The sequence below is a fragment of the Salmo trutta genome, unplaced genomic scaffold (assembly GCF_901001165.1).
Source record: "Salmo trutta unplaced genomic scaffold, fSalTru1.1, whole genome shotgun sequence".
Classification (NCBI taxonomy): domain Eukaryota; kingdom Metazoa; phylum Chordata; class Actinopteri; order Salmoniformes; family Salmonidae; genus Salmo; species Salmo trutta.
Genome location: NW_021822952.1, coordinates 56,642 through 80,752, shown reverse-complemented (window position 1 = coordinate 80,752; position 24,111 = coordinate 56,642). Strand labels below are relative to the sequence as shown.

The 24,111-nt window shown below is 41.1% G+C and overlaps 1 protein-coding gene and 17 non-coding genes across 18 annotated transcripts; 17 read left to right on the top strand and 1 right to left on the bottom strand.

Moving 5' to 3' along the window:
* Positions 1–4,093: 4,093 nt before the first annotated feature.
* LOC115187522 (glycogenin-1) lies at positions 4,094–6,352 on the bottom strand (the record flags this gene model as incomplete). The annotated part of the gene is given in 5 exon segments (XM_029746519.1): positions 4,094–4,220; positions 4,615–4,777; positions 4,900–5,074; positions 5,228–5,363; positions 6,209–6,352. Coding segments are annotated over 5 exon segments (608 nt in total), but the record flags the coding sequence as incomplete, so codon positions are not given.
* Positions 6,353–6,881: 529 nt separating this feature from the next.
* trnal-uag (transfer RNA leucine (anticodon UAG)) lies at positions 6,882–6,964 on the top strand. Its single transcript has one exon. It is a non-coding gene; the product is annotated as a tRNA-Leu (tRNA).
* Positions 6,965–7,748: 784 nt separating this feature from the next.
* trnal-uag (transfer RNA leucine (anticodon UAG)) lies at positions 7,749–7,831 on the top strand. Its single transcript has one exon. It is a non-coding gene; the product is annotated as a tRNA-Leu (tRNA).
* A 1,114-nt stretch (positions 7,832–8,945) lies between these two features.
* On the top strand, positions 8,946–9,028 carry trnal-cag (transfer RNA leucine (anticodon CAG)). The gene has a single exon. It is a non-coding gene; the product is annotated as a tRNA-Leu (tRNA).
* Positions 9,029–9,975: 947 nt separating this feature from the next.
* trnal-uag (transfer RNA leucine (anticodon UAG)) lies at positions 9,976–10,058 on the top strand. The gene has a single exon. It is a non-coding gene; the product is annotated as a tRNA-Leu (tRNA).
* Positions 10,059–10,842: 784 nt separating this feature from the next.
* On the top strand, positions 10,843–10,925 carry trnal-uag (transfer RNA leucine (anticodon UAG)). Its single transcript has one exon. It is a non-coding gene; the product is annotated as a tRNA-Leu (tRNA).
* Positions 10,926–11,705: 780 nt separating this feature from the next.
* On the top strand, positions 11,706–11,788 carry trnal-uag (transfer RNA leucine (anticodon UAG)). The gene has a single exon. It is a non-coding gene; the product is annotated as a tRNA-Leu (tRNA).
* Positions 11,789–12,903: 1,115 nt separating this feature from the next.
* On the top strand, positions 12,904–12,986 carry trnal-cag (transfer RNA leucine (anticodon CAG)). The gene has a single exon. It is a non-coding gene; the product is annotated as a tRNA-Leu (tRNA).
* Positions 12,987–13,933: 947 nt separating this feature from the next.
* trnal-uag (transfer RNA leucine (anticodon UAG)) lies at positions 13,934–14,016 on the top strand. The gene has a single exon. It is a non-coding gene; the product is annotated as a tRNA-Leu (tRNA).
* Positions 14,017–14,963: 947 nt separating this feature from the next.
* Positions 14,964–15,046, top strand: trnal-uag (transfer RNA leucine (anticodon UAG)). The gene has a single exon. It is a non-coding gene; the product is annotated as a tRNA-Leu (tRNA).
* Positions 15,047–16,327: 1,281 nt separating this feature from the next.
* Positions 16,328–16,410, top strand: trnal-uag (transfer RNA leucine (anticodon UAG)). The gene has a single exon. It is a non-coding gene; the product is annotated as a tRNA-Leu (tRNA).
* Positions 16,411–17,190: 780 nt separating this feature from the next.
* Positions 17,191–17,273, top strand: trnal-uag (transfer RNA leucine (anticodon UAG)). The gene has a single exon. It is a non-coding gene; the product is annotated as a tRNA-Leu (tRNA).
* Positions 17,274–18,053: 780 nt separating this feature from the next.
* trnal-uag (transfer RNA leucine (anticodon UAG)) lies at positions 18,054–18,136 on the top strand. Its single transcript has one exon. It is a non-coding gene; the product is annotated as a tRNA-Leu (tRNA).
* A 947-nt stretch (positions 18,137–19,083) lies between these two features.
* On the top strand, positions 19,084–19,166 carry trnal-cag (transfer RNA leucine (anticodon CAG)). The gene has a single exon. It is a non-coding gene; the product is annotated as a tRNA-Leu (tRNA).
* Positions 19,167–20,113: 947 nt separating this feature from the next.
* On the top strand, positions 20,114–20,196 carry trnal-uag (transfer RNA leucine (anticodon UAG)). Its single transcript has one exon. It is a non-coding gene; the product is annotated as a tRNA-Leu (tRNA).
* Positions 20,197–21,143: 947 nt separating this feature from the next.
* trnal-uag (transfer RNA leucine (anticodon UAG)) lies at positions 21,144–21,226 on the top strand. Its single transcript has one exon. It is a non-coding gene; the product is annotated as a tRNA-Leu (tRNA).
* A 1,114-nt stretch (positions 21,227–22,340) lies between these two features.
* Positions 22,341–22,424, top strand: trnal-uag (transfer RNA leucine (anticodon UAG)). The gene has a single exon. It is a non-coding gene; the product is annotated as a tRNA-Leu (tRNA).
* Positions 22,425–23,275: 851 nt separating this feature from the next.
* trnal-uag (transfer RNA leucine (anticodon UAG)) lies at positions 23,276–23,358 on the top strand. The gene has a single exon. It is a non-coding gene; the product is annotated as a tRNA-Leu (tRNA).
* The last annotated feature ends 753 nt before the right edge of the window (positions 23,359–24,111 follow it).

Here is a 24,111-nt window from a genome sequence, read left to right as displayed (position 1 = left end):
GCCACTCCAATACCTTGACTTTGTTGTCCTTAAGCCATTTTTCCACATCTTTGGAAGTATGCTTGGGGTCATTGTCCATTTGGAAGACCCATTTGCGACCAAGCTTTAACTTTCTGACTGATGTCTTGAAATGTTGCTTCAATATATCCACATAATTTTCCTCTCTCATGATGCCATCTATTTTGTTTGAAGTGCACCAGTCCCTCCTGCAGCAAAGTTCCCCCACAACATGATGCTGCCACCACTGTGCTTCACGGTTGGGATGGTGTTCTTCGGTTTGCAAGCCTCCCCCTTTTTCCTCCAAACATAACGATGGTCATTATGGCCAAATAGTTCTACTTGTGTTTCATCAGACCACAGGACATTTCTCCAAAAAGTACGATCTTTGTCCCTATGTGCAGTTGCAAACCGTAGTCTGGCTATTTTATGGCGGTTTTGGAGCAGTAGCTTCTTCCTTGCTGAGCGGCCTTTCAGGTTATGTCGATATAGGACTCGTTTTATTGTGGATATAGATACTTTTGTACCCGTTTCCTCCAGCATCTTCACAAGGTCCTTCGCTGTTGTTCTGGGATTGATTTGCACTTTTCGCACCAAAGTACGTTCATCTCTAGGAGACAGAACGCGTCTCCTTCCTGAGCGGTATGACAGCTGCGTGGTCCCATGGTGTTTATACTTGCGTACTATTGTTTGTACAGATGAACGTGGTACCTTCATGTGTTTGGAAATTGCTCCCAAGGATGAATCAGAGTTGTGGAGGTCTACAATTTTTTTACTGAGGTCTTGGCTGATTTCTTTTGATTTTCTCATGATGTCAAGCAAAGAGGCACTGAGTTTGAAGGTAGGCCTTGAAATACATCCACAGGTACACCTCCAATTGTCTCAAATAATCAGAAGCTTCTAAAGCCATGACATTTTTTTGAATTTTCCAAGCTGTTTAAAGGCACAGTCAACTTAGTGTATGTAAACTTCTGACCCACTGGAATTGTGATACAATGAGTTATAAGTGAAATAATCTTTCTTTAAAAAAATAGTTGGAAAAATTACTTGTGTCATGCGCAAAGTAGATGTCCTAACCGACTTGCCAAAACTATAGTTTGTTAACAAGATTTTTGTGGAGTGGTTGAAATACGAGTTTTAATGACTCCAACCTAAGTGTATGTAAACTTCTGACTTCAACTGTATGTAGTGTTATTAAAGTGACTATGCATAAATAATAACAGAGTAGCAGCAGCATGGGGGGGGGGGCAATGCAAATAGTCTGGGTAGCCATTTGATTAGATGTTAGGGAGTCTTATGTCTTATGGCTTGGGGATAGAAGCTGTTTAGAAACCTCTTGGAACTTGACTTGGCGCTCCGGTACCGCTTGCTGTGCGGTAGCAGAGAGAACAGTCTATGACTAGGGTGGCTGGAGTCTTTGACAATTTTTAGGGCCGTCCTCTGACACCGCCTGGTATAGAGGTCCTGGATGGCAGGAAGCTTGGTCCCGGTTATGTACTGGGCCGTATGCACTACCCTCTGTAGTGCTTTGCGGTCGGAGGCTGAGCAGTTGCCATACCAGGCAGTGATGCAACCCGTCAGGATGCTCTCGATGGTTATCTAGGTCCCCATTCCTTATGATTGTACTGAATGATGTGATGCCTTTCTGCGCCCACTGTTTAAATCTGCTATCCTGAATTGCAGGGATGAAGCTGGGGTCGTATGTGGGCCAACTCAGCAGTTTGACCTCTCTGTCTAAATGATGTTGCTTAACTACCCTAAACCATGTCTTAAGAGAGAAATTAATCCACTGATTTTGTCTATTGTATATTTCTATTAGCATGTCCTTATTTCCCAAAACTGACTGTATGGGTGTCTCTGTCAAAGTAGTCCCAATGTCTTTCCATTTGGGTTCGTATTCTGAATTGCACCAACACACCAGAGGTCTCATTGGGCTGACACATAATCATCTTTTAGGTTTGGTAAGGCCATACCCCCACAGTTGTTTGGTAATTGTAATGTTGTATATCTAATTATTTGTCTCTTACTGTTCCAGATAATCGTTGATATCCCATTCCCTAAACTGTTAAGGCAGGATTTCTATGGCTCGGTTACCGTATTTGTTCCAATCATCTCGGCAGGATGTTCATTTTGATTGTTTCAATTCTACTACTAAGATCTAAGGGAAGTGAATTCCACCTGTCTAGGTCATCATTTATTTTCTTGTTGATGTGATCGTAATTTATGCTATAAAGTTTGGCTGCATCTTTTGGTAGATACACTCCAAGATATTTAATGGATGAGGAGGTCCAGTGGAAGTTATACCTACTCTTCAGCTCTTCCTGTGGGGTATAATTATATACTAGGGTTTGGGTCTTGTGTACTCTATGCACATACCCTGACTATGTTCCAAATGTTTGTAAAACATCCATCAATCTAGGTCCACTGGAGCCTGGGTCTTTAAGGAATAACAGAACGTCATCAGCCTACATGCATATCTTATGTTCACTGCCTCTTATTGTTATCCCCTAAGGTTGGGTCCTGTCTTATTGTTATTCCCTCTAAGGTTGGGTCCTGTCTTATTGTTATTCCCTCTAAGGTTGGGTCCTGTCTTATTGTTATTCCCTCTAAGGTTGGGTCCTGTCATATTGTTATTCCCTCTAAGGTTGGGTCCTGTCTTATTGTTATTCCCTCTAAGGTTGGGTCCTGTCTTATTGTTATTCCCTCTAAGGTTGGGTCCTGTCTTATTGTTATTCCCTCTAAGGTTGGGTCCTGTCATATTGTTATTCCCTCTAAGGTTGGGTCCTGTCATATTGTTATTCCCTCTAAGGTTGGGTCCTGTCTTATTGTTATTCCCTCTAAGGTTGGGTCCTGTCTTATTGTTATTCCCTCTAAGGTTGGGTCCTGTCATATTGTTATTCCCTCTAAGGTTGGGTCCTGTCATATTGTTATTCCCTCTAAGGTTGGGTCCTGTCTTATTGTTATTCCCTCTAAGGTTGGGTCCTGTCTTATTGCCTGTGCTAATGGTTCGAGGTAGGAGGAGAAGAGCATGGGTGAAAGATTACAGCCTTGTCTTGCCCCTCGCTCTAATTTTATTATTCGTGTCAAATGTCCATTTATCTTTATTCTAGCAGTCGGTCATGAATACAGTGATTTGATGCACTGTATCACTTCTTTGTTGAAACCAAATCTTTCCATAACTTGGAATAGATAATTCCATCCCACTGAATCAAATACTTTTTCTTCACCTAGACTGATTAATATTGCACTTGTCTTATTACATTTACATTTAGTCATTTAGCAGACACTCTTATCCAGATCAACTTACAGTAGTGAATGCATACATTTCATAAATTCCCCCCCCCGTAACGGTCCCCCGTGGGAATCGAACCCACAACCCTGACGTTGCAAACACCATGCTCTACCAACGGAGTAATGTGGTCCATGACATGTACTGTTTTCCTTATGTTGTCCTGTGTCTGCCTATTTTGTATGAAACCAGTTTGATCTCCGTCAATCAATTCTGGGATTATGTTCTCCATTCTTTTGGCTATTATTGATGCATATAGTTTATAATCCGTGTTAAGAATTGCGATAGGTCTATATGAACTGCATTCCTTCTTATCTTTACCCTCTTTTGGGATTACAGATATGATGGCCTCTCTCCACAATGGTGGAAGACCCCCCTCCTGCAGTGTCCAGTTAAAACAGGCCTTAAGAGCTAATAAAACGGAAGCCATCCTCTTAGCCATCCTAGTGTGCCTTCTTGCGTTGCGTACTTCTAGAATAAATTAGGCTTAACTAGGAGTGAGTATGTATATACTGTATGTGTGTATATGTACTGTATCTGCAGTACCAGTGTGTGTTATTTGAGGGCAGGCCTGAGCCACTCCTCTCTTGAAACTCAACACCACACACCCTTTCAACTGACCTTGGCTTGGCTTATTAACGCCAAAACATGCACTCTCACTTTTCTCCCTCATGCTCTCTCACTCATTTCGCTCACTCTTGCCGTCACACACACATGGGAAGCAAGCCAGGGATTTGGAGCTAAAGTGTGATCTATGAAATAACTTCTACTTTGACAACTCTGGAGTGTGTGTGTGTGTGCGCCTACTGTTTGAAGGCTGGTAGATAGGTGTATATAGCGATGCTGCTGAGGTTGTAGATAAAAGGCAGGTGTTTGGAAATGTCTGCTGTTGACCAGGTATTGAAGAAACTGTTCAGAACTCCTTGGTCCCCACCTAGAGAGAGAGAGAGAGGGAGGGAGAAGGGGAGAAGGAGAGAGAGAGGGGAGAAGGAGAGAGAGAGGGGGTGGGAGATAGAGAAAAGGAGAGAGGGGGAGAGAGAGAGCGAGAAAGAGTGGGGATAGGGAGAGGTTAGAGGAGAACATGAGTTATTTTAGGATCTATAGGAGCTTGCTGGCAGCAGAGTTTAAGGAAAGTCCATAGGAGATATAGCGTTTATTGCGCCACCCCGAACACACACTCTTTGTACCATGTATTTAATTCTGTACTGCAGCTGCTTGCTCTTGGCCAGGGCTTCCATCAAAAACACATTCATACCTCAATGGGACTCGCATGGATAAAACACATTCACATCTCAATGGGATAATAATAATAATAATACAGAACTCACCGTCAAAGCTGCCGTTCTCAGTGCAGTGTGTCATAAGGCTGCGGTATGTTTCATTGGATGGTTTAAAGACGAACACGCCCGAGTTGAAACAGTCTGGCCAACCAGGATCAGGCGCAGCAGATAACTCCTCCCTCTCAAACAGCTCATCGATGTTGGACAACACCTGCGTTCACACACACACCACACACACACACACACACACACACACACACACAATATTGAGCCCTGAATACAGACTTGCTGTAATTTGTACTGAGTAAGGAGTGTGAGTGCGCGTATGCTCACCAGTGTGTCAGCGTCCATAAACACACACTTGGTGTAGTGTGTGAGTGTCCAGCAGTGCAGCTTGGTGAAGGTCACTCCGAGGTCTGGTCTCTTCATCAGGGCCAGATGGGCCGTGTCCCCAGAGTCCAAGATATCCACCACACACACCTCATCATAGATGCTACTCAGCATGGCCCTGCAACACACACACACACACACACACGGTTTGTGTTGTGTGTTACCTGCTCAGGTGTACTCAGGCCTGGACAATACAAAACTAACAGAGCCAAGGCCATGGGTGTGTCAAACACTGAACATAGATCATGGGTTGTGTGTGTGTGTGTGTTACCTGCAGGGCTCTGCTACGTGCGGTCCAATCAGAACCACCAGTTGTTTGGTTGTGTTATGGTTGCGTAGCGACCTCCCCAGAACCATTGCTCCTTTGGCATAGTTGTCATTTGTGGCCAGAGTCACATATGCTTGGTCTAATCACACACACAACTGACTAGTTAATTGTAAATAACACTGGAACAGAAAGAGAAAACAGCTTCTGTCTGGCACCTGAACCCTCTCTACAAGACTTATATCGGTACTTCATATCAGAACGGCCTATAGGGAGTACAGCTAGGGTAACCATAGACCCTCTACCCGTCCCTACCATAGAATAGCCCTATAGCTTACACACTGTACTAGAACTGTCATATGTCAACTTTATTGGTAATGTCAGAGGCAGTTCTGCACGAGCCGATTCCACTTGCGAAATTGACCAGAGAGACAAGAAACGCGTCGAGTTTAAAACGAGTGATGAGGATTTTAAAAACCACTGCGTGTGATCTCTCGGGTAAATATAGTAGAATACATAAGCATATAGCTTAAGTGCGTGTTTGATATATCACTACGCAGAGAGTAAACAAGTGCACACTTCGGGATGGAGGAGGGAGGGAATTCAATTCAGCAATGGCCGAGCCGCACGTAGGCACAGACCCTGCAGGACCGTAAACACAACAAGCACACGATGCACTTTCAGTTTAAGTCATCATATTTGTTGCCTACGCGGATAACGTTAATTTAACTACATCGCGGCATAAAACTAGAATCTACATATAAATGGGAGGACTGTGTAACTGCGTGCAATATGCGCAAGCACCAAACCATATATAATCACGTTGTTGCTGAAAGATGGCAACGCAAAACTACTGGAATTTTCGTGTGATTCGGCTATAGCTTCAAACCATAATATAATAAAATAACATCAAATAATATAGCAACACTGTTTCATGGTTATAGGCTATTCCTGTCATCCTTATCAACCGACTGTCCGCTGTCTTACCCGCCATGGTCAGTTATTCGGTGTGGCCGTAGCTCGGGAGGGTCTGGAGTACTAGATTCGGTGTGTAACGGGAGTTTTTCGGTAGCAACATAGAGCTAGAAGACACAGCAGTCGACTGAAAAGAGGACGGAATCAAGTCAGAAGGCCACATTCGCGTCATGTGATCCGTGACAGCGCACACGCCCCCCACAATACACACACAAACACCCGCACGCAATTTAGAATCGAAATGTTTGCCAGTTTTAGTGATTATTTTAGTTGTATTACAGTTTTTTAAATAGATATTTGATCTTAAGGATAAGCCTAATGATCATACCTGTTCACAGGAACGGAAGTGTAAAATAGCGGTACATAGTACAACTATATCAACATCAATCAGTGTTATTTATGGTAAGTTAAGCTTGCTAATTGTTTAAAAGACCACTGTTCCTTTAGCGATTCCTAGTGGTGAGTTGGTGTATATGCACCCTGGGCTGACGAAAAGAGGATAAATTATTTATTTATCTTTCTTTGGTGCAGGCTGAGCGAGAGGAAATTATAGGTAGTGTAGCCTATGTCAATTTCTACTTTTACCCGATAAATTATAGTGTATCTCGTTTCAAACGTATATGTCCGATTACGAGATCACATAAAATTGAATGAAAGAGAAAGGACAAGTCTCCCCTGAGCGGAAGTCAGGATGGCCGAGCGGTCTAAGGCGCTGCGTTTAGGTCGCAGTCTCCCCTGGAGGCATGGGTTCGAATCCAACTTCTGACAAGCTTTTAACGCCTGCATGTCATACTGCTTTGTAATAACCAGTTGACAAATACATTACTTAATTAAGATAATGGAAATAACACCTAGTTAACATGTGTAGTGAATAATTAAGAGAATCCTATCAGGTCGCAGTCTCCCCTGGAGGTGTGGGTTCGAATCCCACTGCTGACAAGCTTTTAACACCTGCATGTCATAATGCTTTGTAATAACCAGTTGACAAATAAATGACTTAAGATCATGGAAATAACACCTAGTTAACATGTGTAGTGAATAATTAAGAGAATCCTTTCCGGTCGCAGTCTCCCCTGGAGGTGTGGGTTCGAATCCCACTTCTGACAAGCTTTTAACGCCTGCATGTCATACTGCTTTGTAATAACCAGTTGAGAAATAAATGACTTAAGATAATGGAAATAACACCTAGTTAAAATGTGTAGTGAATAACTATCGTATTTTTAACATTCTGCAAAAACAGCTAGTTGATTAGAGGTTGAAAGAGAATTGCACGAATTTCACAGGCGGGCCACAAACAGGCAAATAACAAAAGGCATCTCGGAACGCACAACTCGTCGGTCGTTGTCACGGCTACGCTTTTTCCGTTGAAGGACATATTGAGGATAAATCAATGACTGGAGTTTTTAATTGATAAAAAACAATGACTATTTGATGTTGAAAGTGCAAGACAGTATTGTGCATTTACTGGTCTTTGTGGTGATCTCAGGAGGCCGTGTCTATTTCTACTTTTACCTAGTACGCTTTATCCCGACACCAAATCCAGTTGTTCAGAGTCAGGATTGCCGAGCGGTCTAAGGCGCTGCGTTTAGGTCGCAGTCTCCCCTGGAGGCGTGGGTTCGAATCCCACTTCTGACAAGCTTTTAACGCCTGCATGTCATAATGCTTTGTAATAACCAGTTGACAAATAAATGACTTAAGATAATGGAAATAACACCTAGTTAACATGTGTAGTGAATAATTAAGAGAAACCTTTCAGGTCGCAGTCTCCCCTGGAGGTGTGGGTTCGAATCCCACTTCTGACAAGCTTTTAACGCCTGCATGTCATACTGCTTTGTAATAACCAGTTGACAAATAAATGACTTAAGATAATGGAAATAACACCTAGTTAACATGTGTAGTGAATAATAAAGAGAAACCTTTCAGGTCGCAGTCTTCACTGGAGGCGTGGGTTCGAATCCCACTTCTGACAAGCTTTTAACGCCTGCATGTCATACTGCTTTGTAATAACCAGTTGACAAATACATGACTTAAGATAATAGAAATAACACTTAGTTAACATGTGTAGTGAATAATTAAGAGAAACCTTTCAGGTCGCAGTCTCCCCTGGAGGTGTGGGTTCGAATCCCACTTCTGACAAGCTTTTAACGCCTGCATGTCATACTGCTTTGTAATAACCAGTTGACAAATAAATGACTTAAGATCATGGAAATAACACCTAGTTAACATGTGTAGTGAATAATTAAGAGAATCCTTTCAGGTCGCAGTCTCCCCTGGAGGTGTGGGTTCGAATCCCACTGCTGACAAGCTTTTAACGCCTGCATGTCATACTGCTTTGTAATAACCTGTTGAGAAATAAATTACTTAAGATAATGGAAATAACACCTAGTTAAAATGTGTAGTGAATAACTATCGTATTTTTAACATTCTGCAATAACAGCTAGTTGATTAGAGGTTGAAAGAGAATTGCACGAATTTCACAGGCAGGCCACAAACAGGCAAATAACAAAAGGCATCTTGGAACGCACAACTCGTCGGTCGTTGTCACGGCTACGCTTTTTCCATTGAAGGACATATTGAGGATAAATCAATGACTGGAGTTTTTAATTGATAAAAAACAATGACTATTTGATGTTGAAAGTGCAAGACAGTATTGTGCATTTACTGGTCTTTGTGGTGATCTCAGGAGGCCGTGCCTATTTCTACTTTTACCTAGTACGCTTTATCCCGACACCAAATCGAGTTGTTCAGAGTCAGGATGGCCGAACGGTCTAAGGCGCTGCGTTCAGGTCGCAGTCTCCCCTGGAGGAGTGGGTTCGAATCCCACTTCTGACAAGCTTTTAACACCTGCATGTCATAATGCGTTGTAATAACCAGTTGACAAATAAATGACTTAAGATAATAGAAATAACACCTAGTTAACATGTGTAGTGAATAATTAAGAGAAACCTTTCAGGTCGCAGTCTCCCCTGGAGGTGTGGGTTCGAATCCCACTTCTGACAAGCTTTTAACGCCTGCATGTCATACTGCTTTGTAATAACCAGTTGACAAATAAATGACTTAAGATAATAGAAATAACACCTAGTTAACATGTGTAGTGAATAATTAAGAGAAACATTTCAGGTCGCAGTCTCCCCTGGAGGTGTGGGTTCGAATCCCACTTCTGACAAGCTTTTAACGCCTGCATGTCATACTGCTTTGTAATAACCAGTTGACAAATAAATGACTTAAGATCATGGAAATAACACCTAGTTAACATGTGTAGTGAATAATTAAGAGAATCCTTTCAGGTAGCAGTCTCCCCTGGAGGTGTGGGTTCGAATCCCACTGCTGACAAGCTTTTAACGCCTGCATGTCATACTGCTTTGTAATAACCTGTTGAGAAATAAATGACTTAAGATAATGGAAATAACACCTAGTTAAAATGTGTAGTGAATAACTATCGTATTTTTAACATTCTGCAATAACAGCTAGTTGATTAGAGGTTGAAAGAGAATTGCACGAATTTCACAGGCAGGCCACAAACAGGCAAATAACAAAAGGCATCTCGGAACGCACAACTCGTCGGTCGTTGTCACGGCTACGCTTTTTCCATTGAAGGAGATATTGAGGATAAATCAATGACTGGAGTTTTTAATTGATAAAAAACAATGACTATTTGATGTTGAAAGTGCAAGACAGTATTGTGCATTTACTGGTCTTTGTGGTGATCTCAGGAGGCCGTGCCTATTTCTACTTTTACCTAGTACGCTTTATCCCGACACCAAATCCAGTTGTTCAGAGTCAGGATGGCCGAGTGGTCTAAGGCGCTGCGTTTAGGTCGCAGTCTCCCCTGGAGGCGTGGGTTCGAATCCCACTTCTGACAAGCTTTTAACGCCTGCATGTCATACTGCTTTGTAATAACCAGTTGACAAATACATTACTTAATTAAGATAATGGAAATAACACCTAGTTAACATGTGTAGTGAATAATTAAGAGAATCCTATCAGGTCGCAGTCTCCCCTGGAGGTGTGGGTTCGAATCCCACTGCTGACAAGCTTTTAACACCTGCATGTCATAATGCTTTGTAATAACCAGTTGACAAATAAATGACTTAAGATCATGGAAATAACACCTAGTTAACATGTGTAGTGAATAATTAAGAGAATCCTTTCCGGTCGCAGTCTCCCCTGGAGGTGTGGGTTCGAATCCCACTTCTGACAAGCTTTTAACGCCTGCATGTCATACTGCTTTGTAATAACCAGTTGAGAAATAAATGACTTAAGATAATGGAAATAACACCTAGTTAAAATGTGTAGTGAATAACTATCGTATTTTTAACATTCTGCAAAAACAGCTAGTTGATTAGAGGTTGAAAGAGAATTGCACGAATTTCACAGGCGGGCCACAAACAGGCAAATAACAAAAGGCATCTCGGAACGCACAACTCGTCGGTCGTTGTCACGGCTACGCTTTTTCCGTTGAAGGACATATTGAGGATAAATCAATGACTGGAGTTTTTAATTGATAAAAAACAATGACTATTTGATGTTGAAAGTGCAAGACAGTATTGTGCATTTACTGGTCTTTGTGGTGATCTCAGGAGGCCGTGCCTATTTCTACTATTACCTAGTACGCTTTATCCCGACACCAAATCCAGTTGTTCAGAGTCAGGATTGCCGAGTGGTCGAAGGCGCTGCGTTTAGGTCACAGTCTCCCCTGGAGGCGTGGGTTCGAATCTCACTTCTGACAAGCTTTTAACGCCTGCATGTCATACTGCTTTGTAATAACCAGTTGACAAATAAATGACTTAAGATAATAGAAATAACACCTAGTTAACATGTGCAGTGAATAATAAAGAGAAACCTTTCAGGTCGCAGTCTCCACTGGAGGCGTCGGTTCGAATCCCACTTCTGACAAGCTTTTAACGCCTGCATGTCATACTGCTTTGTAATAACCAGTTGACAAATAAATGACTTAAGATCATGGAAATAACACCTAGTTAACATGTGTAGTGAATAATTAAGAGAATCCTTTCCGGTCGCAGTCTCCCCTGGAGGTGTGGGTTCGAATCCCACTTCTGACAAGCTTTTAACGCCTGCATGTCATACTGCTTTGTAATAACCAGTTGAGAAATAAATGACTTAAGATAATGGAAATAACACCTAGTTAAAATGTGTAGTGAATAACTATCGTATTTTTAACATTCTGCAAAAACAGCTAGTTGATTAGAGGTTGAAAGAGAATTGCACGAATTTCAAAGGCGGGCCACAAACAGGCAAATAACAAAAGGCATCTCGGAACGCACAACTCGTCGGTCGTTGTCACGGCTACGCTTTTTCCATTGAAGGACATATTGAGGATAAATCAATGACTGGAGTTTTTAATTGATAAAAAACAATGACTATTTGATGTTGAAAGTGCAAGACAGTATTGTGCATTTACTGGTCTTTGTGGTGATCTCAGGAGGCCGTGTCTATTTCTACTTTTACCTAGTACGCTTTATCCCGACACCAAATCCAGTTGTTCAGAGTCAGGATTGCCGAGCGGTCTAAGGCGCTGCGTTTAGGTCGCAGTCTCCCCTGGAGGCGTGGGTTCGAATCCCACTTCTGACAAGCTTTTAACGCCTGCATGTCATAATGCTTTGTAATAACCAGTTGACAAATAAATGACTTAAGATAATAGAAATAACACCTAGTTAACATGTGTAGTGAATAATTAAGAGAAACCTTTCAGGTCGCAGTCTCCCCTGGAGGTGTGGGTTCGAATCCCACTTCTGACAAGCTTTTAACGCCTGCATGTCATACTGCTTTGTAATAACCAGTTGACAAATAAATGACTTAAGATAATAGAAATAACACCTAGTTAACATGTGTAGTGAATAATAAAGAGAAACCTTTCAGGTCGCAGTCTTCACTGGAGGCGTGGGTTCGAATCCCACTTCTGACAAGCTTTTAACGCCTGCATGTCATACTGCTTTGTAATAACCAGTTGACAAATACATGACTTAAGATAATAGAAATAACACTTAGTTAACATGTGTAGTGAATAATTAAGAGAAACCTTTCAGGTCGCAGTCTCCCCTGGAGGTGTGGGTTCGAATCCCACTTCTGACAAGCTTTTAACGCCTGCATGTCATACTGCTTTGTAATAACCAGTTGACAAATAAATGACTTAAGATCATGGAAATAACACCTAGTTAACATGTGTAGTGAATAATTAAGAGAATCCTTTCAGGTCGCAGTCTCCCCTGGAGGTGTGGGTTCGAATCCCACTTCTGACAAGCTTTTAACGCCTGCATGTCATACTGCTTTGTAATAACCTGTTGAGAAATAAATGACTTAAGATAATGGAAATAACACCTAGTTAAAATGTGTAGTGAATAACTATCGTATTTTTAACATTCTGCAATAACAGCTAGTTGATTAGAGGTTGAAAGAGAATTGCACGAATTTCACAGGGGGGGCCACAAACAGGCAAATAACAAAAGGCATCTTGGAACGCACAACTTGTCGGTCGTTGTCACGGCTACGCTTTTTCCATTGAAGGACATATTGAGGATAAATCAATGACTGGAGTTTTTAATTGATAAAAAACAATGACTATTTGATGTTGAAAGTGCAAGACAGTATTGTGCATTTACTGGTCTTTGTGGTGATCTCAGGAGGCCGTGCCTATTTCTACTTTTACCTAGTACGCTTTATCCCGACACCAAATCGAGTTGTTCAGAGTCAGGATGGCCGAACGGTCTAAGGCGCTGCGTTCAGGTCGCAGTCTCCCCTGGAGGAGTGGGTTCGAATCCCACTTCTGACAAGCTTTTAACACCTGCATGTCATAATGCGTTGTAATAACCAGTTGACAAATAAATGACTTAAGATAATAGAAATAACACCTAGTTAACATGTGTAGTGAATAATTAAGAGAAACCTTTCAGGTCGCAGTCTCCCCTGGAGGTGTGGGTTCGAATCCCACTTCTGACAAGCTTTTAACGCCTGCATGTCATACTGCTTTGTAATAACCAGTTGACAAATAAATGACTTAAGATAATAGAAATAACACCTAGTTAACATGTGTAGTGAATAATTAAGAGAAACATTTCAGGTCGCAGTCTCCCCTGGAGGTGTGGGTTCGAATCCCACTTCTGACAAGCTTTTAACGCCTGCATGTCATACTGCTTTGTAATAACCAGTTGACAAATAAATGACTTAAGATCATGGAAATAACACCTAGTTAACATGTGTAGTGAATAATTAAGAGAATCTTTTCAGGTAGCAGTCTCCCCTGGAGGTGTGGGTTCGAATCCCACTGCTGACAAGCTTTTAACGCCTGCATGTCATACTGCTTTGTAATAACCTGTTGAGAAATAAATGACTTAAGATAATGGAAATAACACCTAGTTAAAATGTGTAGTGAATAACTATCGTATTTTTAACATTCTGCAATAACAGCTAGTTGATTAGAGGTTGAAAGAGAATTGCACGAATTTCACAGGCAGGCCACAAACAGGCAAATAACAAAAGGCATCTCGGAACGCACAACTCGTCGGTCGTTGTCACGGCTATGCTTTTTCCATTGAAGGACATATTGAGGATAAATCAATGACTGGAGTTTTTAATTGATAAAAAACAATGACTATTTGATGTTGAAAGTGCAAGACAGTATTGTGCATTTACTGGTCTTTGTGGTGATCTCAGGAGGCCGTGCCTATTTCTACTTTTACCTAGTACGCTTTATCCCGACACCAAATCCAGGTGTTCAGAGTCAGGATGGCCGAGTGGTCTAAGGCGCTTCGTTTAGGTCGCAGTCTCCCCTGGAGGCGTGGGTTCGAATCCCACTTCTGACAAGCTTTTAACGCCTGCATGTCATACTGCTTTGTAATAACCAGTTGACAAATACATGACTTAAGATAATAGAAATAACACTTAGTTAACATGTGTAGTGAATAATTAAGAGAAACCTTTCAGGTCGCAGTCTCCCCTGGAGGTGTGGGTTCGAATCCCACTTCTGACAAGCTTTTAACGCCTGCATGTCATACTGCTTTGTAATAACCAGTTGACAAATAAATGACTTAAGATAATAGAAATAACACCTAGTTAACATGTGTAGTGAATAATTAAGAGAAACATTTCAGGTCGCAGTCTCCCCTGGAGGTGTGGGTTCGAATCCCACTTCTGACAAGCTTTTAACGCCTGCATGTCATACTGCTTTGTAATAACCAGTTGACAAATAAATGATTTAAGATCATGGAAATAACACCTAGTTAACATGTGTAGTGAATAATTAAGAGAATCCTTTCAGGTAGCAGTCTCCCCTGGAGGTGTGGGTTCGAATCCCACTGCTGACAAGCTTTTAACTCCTGCATGTCATACTGCTTTGTAATAACCTGTTGAGAAATAAATGACTTAAGATAATGGAAATAACACCTAGTTAAAATGTGTAGTGAATAACTATCGTATTTTTAACATTCTGCAATAACAGCTAGTTGATTAGAGGTTGAAAGAGAATTGCACGAATTTCACAGGCAGGCCACAAACAGGCAAATAACAAAAGGCATCTCGGAACGCACAACTCGTTGGTCGTTGTCACGGCTACGCTTTTTCCATTGAAGGAGATATTGAGGATAAATCAATGACTGGAGTTTTTAATTGATAAAAAACAATGACTATTTGATGTTGAAAGTGCAAGACAGTATTGTGCATTTACTGGTCTTTGTGGTGATCTCAGTAGGCCGTGCCTATTTCTACTTTTACCTAGTACGCTTTATCCCGACACCAAATCCAGTTGTTCAGAGTCAGGATGGCCGAGTGGTCTAAGGCGCTGCGTTTAGGTCGCAGTTTCCCCTGGAGGCGTGGTTTCGAATCCCACTTCTGACAAGATTTTAACGCCTGCATGTCATACTGCTTTGTAATAACCAGTTGACAAATACATGACTTAAGATAATAGAAATAACACTTAGTTAACATGTGTAGTGAATAATTAAGAGAAACCTTTCAGGTCGCAGTCTCCCCTGGAGGCGTGGGTTCGAATCCCACTTCTGACAAGATTTTAACGCCTGCATGTCATACTGCTTTGTAATAACCAGTTGACAAATACATGACTTAAGATAATAGAAATAACACTTAGTTAACATGTGTAGTGAATAATTAAGAGAAACCTTTCAGGTCGCAGTCTCCCCTGGAGGTGTGGGTTCGAATCCCACTTCTGACAAGCTTTTAACACCTGCATGTCATAATGCGTTGTAATAACCAGTTGACAAATAAATGACTTAAGATAATAGAAATAACACCTAGTTAACATGTGTAGTGAATAATTAAGAGAAACCTTTCAGGTCGCAGTCTCCCCTGGAGGTGTGGGTTCGAATCCCACTTCTGACAAGCTTTTAACGCCTGCATGTCATACTGCTTTGTAATAACCAGTTGACAAATAAATGACTTAAGATAATATAAATAACACCTAGTTAACATGTGTAGTGAATAATTAAGAGAAACATTTCAGGTCGCAGTCTCCCCTGGAGGTGTGGGTTCGAATCCCACTTCTGACAAGCTTTTAACGCCTGCATGTCATACTGCTTTGTAATAACCAGTTGACAAATAAATGACTTAAGATCATGGAAATAACACCTAGTTAACATGTGTAGTGAATAATTAAGAGAATCCTTTCAGGTAGCAGTCTCCCCTGGAGGTGTGGGTTCGAATCCCACTGCTGACAAGCTTTTAACGCCTGCATGTCATACTGCTTTGTAATAACCTGTTGAGAAATAAATGACTTAAGATAATGGAAATAACACCTAGTTAAAATGTGTAGTGAATAACTATCGTATTTTTAACATTCTGCAATAACAGCTAGTTGATTAGAGGTTGAAAGAGAATTGCACGAATTTCACAGGCAGGCCACAAACAGGCAAATAACAAAAGGCATCTCGGAACGCACAACTCGTCGGTCGTTGTCACGGCTACGCTTTTTCCATTGAAGGACATATTGAGGATAAATCAATGACTGGAGTTTTTAATTGATAAAAAACAATGACTATTTGATGTTGAAAGTGCAAGACAGTATTGTGCATTTACTGGTCTTTGTGGTGATCTCAGGAGGCCGTGCCTATTTCTACTTTTACCTAGTACGCTTTATCCCGACACCAAATCCAGTTGTTCAGAGTCAGGATGGCCGAGCGGTCTAAGGCGCTGCGTTTAGGTCGCAGTCTCCCCTGGAGGCGTGGGTTCGAATCCCACTTCTGACAAGCTTTTAACGCCTGCATGTCATACTGCTTTGTAATAACCAGTTGACAAATAAATGACTTAAGATAATAGAAATAACACCTAGTTAACATGTGTAGTGAATAATTAAGAGAAACCTTTCAGGTCGCAGTCTCCCCTGGAGGTGTGGGTTCGAATCCCACTTCTGACAAGCTTTTAACGCCTGCATGTCATACTGCTTTGTAATAACCAGTTGACAAATAAATGACTTAAGATAATGGAAATAACACCTAGTTAACATGTGTAGTGAATAATTAAGAGAATCCTTTCAGGTCGCAGTCTCCCCTGGAGGTGTGGGTTCGAATCCCACTGCTGACAAGCTTTTAACGCCTGCATGTCATACTGCTTTGTAATAACCTGTTGAGAAATAAATGACTTAAGATAATGGAAATAACACCTAGTTAAAATGTGTAGTGAATAACTATCGTATTTTTAACATTCTGCAATAACAGCTAGTTGATTAGAGGTTGAAAGAGAATTGCACGAATTTCACAGGCAGGCCACAAACAGGCAAATAACAAAAGGCATCTCGGAACGCACAACTCGTCGGTCGTTGTCACGGCTACGCTTTTTCCATTGAAGGACATATTGAGGATAAATCAATGACTGGAGTTTTTAATTGATAAAAAACAATGACTATTTGATGTTGAAAGTGCAAGACAGTATTGTGCATTTACTGGTCTTTGTGGTGATCTCAGGAGGCCGTGCCTATTTCTACTTTTACCTAGTACGCTTTATCCCGACACCAAATCCAGTTGTTCAGAGTCAGGATTGCCGAGCGGTCTAAGGCGCTGCGTTTAGGTCGCAGTCTCCCCTGGAGGCGTGGGTTCGAATCCCACTTCTGACAAGCTTTTAACGCCTGCATGTCATAATGCTTTGTAATAACCAGTTGACAAATAAATGACTTAAGATAATAGAAATAACACCTAGTTAACATGTGTAGTGAATAATTAAGAGAAACCTTTCAGGTCGCAGTCTCCCCTGGAGGTGTGGGTTCGAATCCCACTTCTGACAAGCTTTTAACGCCTGCATGTCATACTGCTTTGTAATAACCAGTTGACAAATAAATGACTTAAGATAATGGAAATAACACCTAGTTAACATGTGTAGTGAATAATTAAGAGAATCCTTTCAGGTCGCAGTCTCCCCTGGAGGTGTGGGTTCGAATCCCACTGCTGACAAGCTTTTAACGCCTGCATGTCATACTGCTTTGTAATAACCTGTTGAGAAATAAATGACTTAAGATAATGGAAATAACACCTAGTTAAAATGTGTAGTGAATAACTATCGTATTTTTAACATTCTGCAAAAACAGCTAGTTGATTAGAGGTTGAAAGAGAATTGCACGAATTTCACAGGCGGGCCACAAACAGGCAAATAACAAAAGGCATCTCGGAACGCACAACTCGTCGGTCGTTGTCACGGCTACGCTTTTTCCATTGAAGGACATATTGAGGATAAATCAATGACTGGAGTTTTTAATTGATAAAAAACAATGACTATTTGATGTTGAAAGTGCAAGACAGTATTGTGCATTTACTGGTCTTTGTGGTGATCTCAGGAGGCCGTGCCTATTTCTACTTTTACCTAGTACGCTTTATCCCGACACCAAATCCAGTTGTTCAGAGTCAGGATGGCCGAGTGGTCTAAGGCGCTGCGTTTAGGTCGCAGTCTCCCCTGGAGGCGTGGGTTCGAATCCCACTTCTGACAAGCTTTTAACGCCTGCATGTCATACTGCTTTGTAATAACCAGTTGACAAATACATGACTTAAGATAATAGAAATAACACTTAGTTAACATGATTAGTGAATAATTAAGAGAAACCTTTCAGGTCGCAGTCTCCCCTGGAGGTGTGGGTTCGAATCCCACTTCTGACAAGCTTTTAACGCCTGCATGTCATACTGCTTTGTAATAACCAGTTGACAAATAAATGACTTAAGATAATAGAAATAACACCTAGTTAACATGTGTAGTGAATAATTAAGAGAAACATTTCAGGTCGCAGTCTCCCCTGGAGGTGTGGGTTTGAATCCCACTTCTGACAAGCTTTTAACGCCTGCATGTCATACTGCTTTGTAATAACCAGTTGACAAATAAATGACTTAAGATCATGGAAATAACACCTAGTTAACATGTGTAGTGAATAATTAAGAGAATCCTTTCAGGTCGCAGTCTCCCCTGGAGGTGTGGGTTCGAATCCCACTGCTGACAAGCTTTTAACGCCTGCATGTCATACTGCTTTGTAATAACCTGTTGAGAAATAAATGACTTAAGATAATGGAAATAACACCTAGTTAAAATGTGTAGTGAATAACTATCGTATTTTTAACATTCTGCAATAACAGCTAGTTGATTAGAGGTTGAAAGAGAATTGCACGAATTTCACAGGCGGGCCACAAACAGGCAAATAACAAAAGGCATCTCGGAACGCACAACTCGTCGGTCGTTGTCACGGCTACGCTTTTTCCATTGAAGGACATATTGAGGATAAATCAATGACTGGAGTTTTTAATTGATAAAAAACAATGACTATTTGATGTTGAAAGTGCAAGACAGTATTGTGCATTTACTGGTCTTTGTGGTGATCTCAGGAGGCCGTGCCTATTTCTACTTTTACCTAGTACGCTTTATCCCGACACCAAATCCAGTTGTTCAGAATAAGGATGGCCGAGCGGTCTAAGGCGCTGCGTTCAGGTCGCAGTCTCCCCTGGAGGCGTGGGTTCGAATCCCACTTCTGACAAGCTTTTAACACCTGCATGTCATAATGCTTTGTAATAACCAGTTGACAAATACATGACTTAAGACCATAGAAATAACACCTAGTTAACATGTGTAGTGAATAATTAAGAGAAACCTTTCAGGTCGCAGTCTCCCCTGGAGGTGTGGGTTCGAATCCCACTTCTGACAAGCTTTTAACGCCTGCATGTCATACTGCTTTGTAATAACCAGTTGACAAATAAATGACTTAAGATAATGGAAATAACACCTAGTTAACATGTGTAGTGAATAATTAAGAGAAACCTTTCAGGTCGCAGTCTCCCCTGGAGGTGTGGGTTCGAATCCCACTTCTGACAAGCTTTTAACGCCTGCATGTCATACTGCTTTGTAATAACCAGTTGACAAATAAATGACTTAAGATCATGGAAATAACACCTAGTTAACATGTGTAGTGAATAATTAAGAGAATCCTTTCAGGTAGCAGTCTCCCCTGGAGGTGTGGGTTCGAATCCCACTGCTGACAAGCTTTTAACGCCTGCATGTCATACTGCTTTGTAATAACCTGTTGAGAAATAAATGACTTAAGATAATGGAAATAACACCTAGTTAAAATGTGTAGTGAATAACTATCGTATTTTTAACATTCTGCAATAACAGCTAGTTGATTAGAGGTTGAAAGAGAATTGCACGAATTTCACAGGCAGGCCACAAACAGGCAAATAACAAAAGGCATCTCGGAACGCACAACTCGTCGGTCGTTGTCACGGCTACGCTTTTTCCATTGAAGGACATATTGAGGATAAATCAATGACTGGAGTTTTTAATTGATAAAAAACAATGACTATTTGATGTTGAAAGTGCAAGACAGTATTGTGCATTTACTGGTCTTTGTGGTGATCTCAGGAGGCCGTGCCTATTTCTACTTTTACCTAGTACGCTTTATCCCGACACCAAATCCAGTTGTTCAGAGTCAGGATGGCCGAGTGGTCTAAGGCGCTGCGTTTAGGTCGCAGTCTCCCCTGGAGGCGTGGGTTCGAATCCCACTTCTGACAAGCTTTTAACGCCTGCATGTCATACTGCTTTGTAATAACCAGTTGACAAATACATGACTTAAGATAATAGAAATAACACTTAGTTAACATGTGTAGTGAATAATTAAGAGAAACCTTTCAGGTCGCAGTCTCCCCTGGAGGTGTGGGTTCGAATCCCACTTCTGACAAGCTTTTAACGCCTGCATGTCATACTGCTTTGTAATAACCAGTTGACAAATAAATGACTTAAGATAATAGAAATAACACCTAGTTAACATGTGTAGTGAATAATTAAGAGAAACATTTCAGGTCGCAGTCTCCCCTGGAGGTGTGGGTTCGAATCCCACTTCTGACAAGCTTTTAACGCCTGCATGTCATACTGCTTTGTAATAACCAGTTGACAAATAAATGACTTAAGATCATGGAAATAACACCTAGTTAACATGTGTAGTGAATAATTAAGAGAATCCTTTCAGGTCGCAGTCTCCCCTGGAGGTGTGGGTTCGAATCCCACTGCTGACAAGCTTTTAACGCCTGCATGTCATACTGCTTTGTAATAACCTGTTGAGAAATAAATGACTTAAGATAATGGAAATAACACCTAGTTAAAATGTGTAGTGAATAACTATCGTATTTTTAACATTCTGCAATAACAGCTAGTTGATTAGAGGTTGAAAGAGAATTGCACGAATTTCACAGGCAGGCCACAAACAGGCAAATAACAAAAGGCATCTCGGAACGCACAACTCGTCGGTCGTTGTCACGGCTACGCTTTTTCCATTGAAGGACATATTGAGGATAAATCAATGACTGGAGTTTTTAATTGATAAAAAACAATGACTATTTGATGTTGAAAGTGCAAGACAGTATTGTGCATTTACTGGTCTTTGTGGTGATCTCAGGAGGCCGTGCCTATTTCTACTTTTACCTAGTACGCTTTATCCCGACACCAAATCCAGTTGTTCAGAGTCAGGATGGCTGAGTGGTCTAAGGCGCTGCGTTTAGGTCGCAGTCTCCCCTGGAGGCCCGGGTTTGAATCCCACTTCTGACAAGCTTTTAACACCTGCATGTCATAATGCTTTGTAATAACCAGTTGACAAATACATGACTTAAGACCATAGAAATAACACCTAGTTAACATGTGTAGTGAATAATTAAGAGAAACCTTTCAGGTCGCAGTCTCCCCTGGAGGTGTGGGTTCGAATCCCACTTCTGACAAGCTTTTAACGCCTGCATGTCATACTGCTTTGTAATAACCAGTTGACAAATAAATGACTTAAGATAATAGAAATAACACCTAGTTAACATGTGTAGTGAATAATTAAGAGAAACCTTTCAGGTCGCAGTCTCCCCTGGAGGTGTGGGTTCGAATCCCACTTCTGACAAGCTTTTAACGCCTGCATGTCATACTGCTTTGTAATAACCAGTTGACAAATAAATGACTTAAGATAATAGAAATAACACCTAGTTAACATGTGTAGTGAATAATTAAGAGAAACCTTTCAGGTCGCAGTCTCCCCTGGAGGTGTGGGTTTGAATCCCACTTCTGACAAGCTTTTAACGCCTGCATGTCATACTGCTTTGTAATAACCAGTTGACAAATAAATGACTTAAGATCATGGAAATAACACCTAGTTAACATGTGTAGTGAATAATTAAGAGAATCCTTTCAGGTCGCAGTCTCCCCTGGAGGTGTGGGTTCGAATCCCACTGCTGACAAGCTTTTAACGCCTGCATGTCATACTGCTTTGTAATAACCTGTTGAGAAATAAATGACTTAAGATAATGGAAATAACACCTAGTTAAAATGTGTAGTGAATAACTATCGTATTTTTAACATTCTGCAATAACAGCTAGTTGATTAGAGGTTGAAAGAGAATTGCACGAATTTCACAGGCAGGCCACAAACAGGCAAATAACAAAAGGCATCTCGGAACGCACAACTCGTCGGTCGTTGTCACGGCTACGCTTTTTCCATTGAAGGACATATTGAGGATAAATCAATGACTGGAGTTTTTAATTGATAAAAAACAATGACTATTTGATGTTGAAAGTGCAAGACAGTATTGTGCATTTACTGGTCTTTGTGGTGATCTCAGGAGGCCGTGCCTATTTCTACTTTTACCTAGTACGCTTTATCCCGACACCAAATCCAGTTGTTCAGAGTCAGGATGGCCGAGCTGGTCTAAGGCGCTGCGTTTAGGTAGCAGTCTCCCCTGGAGGCGTGGGTTTGAATCTCACTTCTGACAAGCTTTTAACACCTGCATGTCATACTGCTTTGTAATAACCAGTTGACAAATACATGACTTAAGATAATGGAAATAACACCTAGTTAACATGTGTAGTGAATAATTAAGAGAAACCTGACAATAACTGTCTTAAGATAATGTAAATAACACCTAGTTAACATGTGTAGTGAATAATTAAGAGAAACCTTTCAGGTCGCAGTCTCCCCTGGAGGTGTGGGTTTGAATCCCACTTCTGACAAGCTTTTAACGCCTGCATGTCATACTGCTTTGTAATAACCAGTTGACAAATAAATGACTTAAGATCATGGAAATAACACCTAGTTAACATGTGTAGTGAATAATTAAGAGAATCCTTTCAGGTCGCAGTCTCCCCTGGAGGTGTGGGTTCGAATCCCACTGCTGACAAGCTTTTAACGCCTGCATGTCATACTGCTTTGTAATAACCTGTTGAGAAATAAATGACTTAAGATAATGGAAATAACACCTAGTTAAAATGTGTAGTGAATAACTATCGTATTTTTAACATTCTGCAAAAACAGCTAGTTGATTAGAGGTTGAAAGAGAATTGCACGAATTTCACAGGCGGGCCACAAACAGGCAAATAACAAAAGGCATCTCGGAACGCACAACTCGTCGGTCGTTGTCACGGCTACGCTTTTTCCATTGAAGGACATATTGAGGATAAATCAATGACTGGAGTTTTTAATTGATAAAAAACAATGACTATTTGATGTTGAAAGTGCAAGACAGTATTGTGCATTTACTGGTCTTTGTGGTGATCTCAGGAGGCCGTGCCTATTTCTACTTTTACCTAGTACGCTTTATCCCGACACCAAATCCAGTTGTTCAGAGTCAGGATGGCCGAGTGGTCTAAGGCGCTGCGTTTAGGTCGCAGTCTCCCCTGGAGGCGTGGGTTCGAATCCCACTTCTGACAAGCTTTTAACGCCTGCATGTCATACTGCTTTGTAATAACCAGTTGACAAATACATGACTTAAGATAATAGAAATAACACCTAGTTAACATGTGTAGTGAATAATTAAGAGAAACCTTTCAGGTCGCAGTCTCCCCTGGAGGTGTGGGTTCGAATCCCACTTCTGACAAGCTTTTAACGCCTGCATGTCATACTGCTTTGTAATAACCAGTTGACAAATAAATGACTTAAGATAATAGAAATAACACCTAGTTAACATGTGTAGTGAATAATTAAGAGAAACCTTTCAGGTCGCAGTCTCCCCTGGAGGTGTGGGTTCGAATCCCACTTCTGACAAGCTTTTAACGCCTGCATGTCATACTGCTTTGTAATAACCAGTTGACAAATAAATGACTTAAGATCATGGAAATAACACCTAGTTAACATGTGTAGTGAATAATTAAGAGAATCCTTTCAGGTCGCAGTCTCCCCTGGAGGTGTGGGTTCGAATCCCACTGCTGACAAGCTTTTAACGCCTGCATGTCATACTGCTTTGTAATAACCTGTTGAGAAATAAATGACTTAAGATAATGGAAATAACACCTAGTTAAAATGTGTAGTGAATAACTATCGTATTTTTAACATTCTGCAAAAACAGCTAGTTGATTAGAGGTTGAAAGAGAATTGCACGAATTTCACAGGCGGGCCACAAACAGGCAAATAACAAAAGGCATCTCGGAACGCACAACTCGTCGGTCGTTGTCACGGCTACGCTT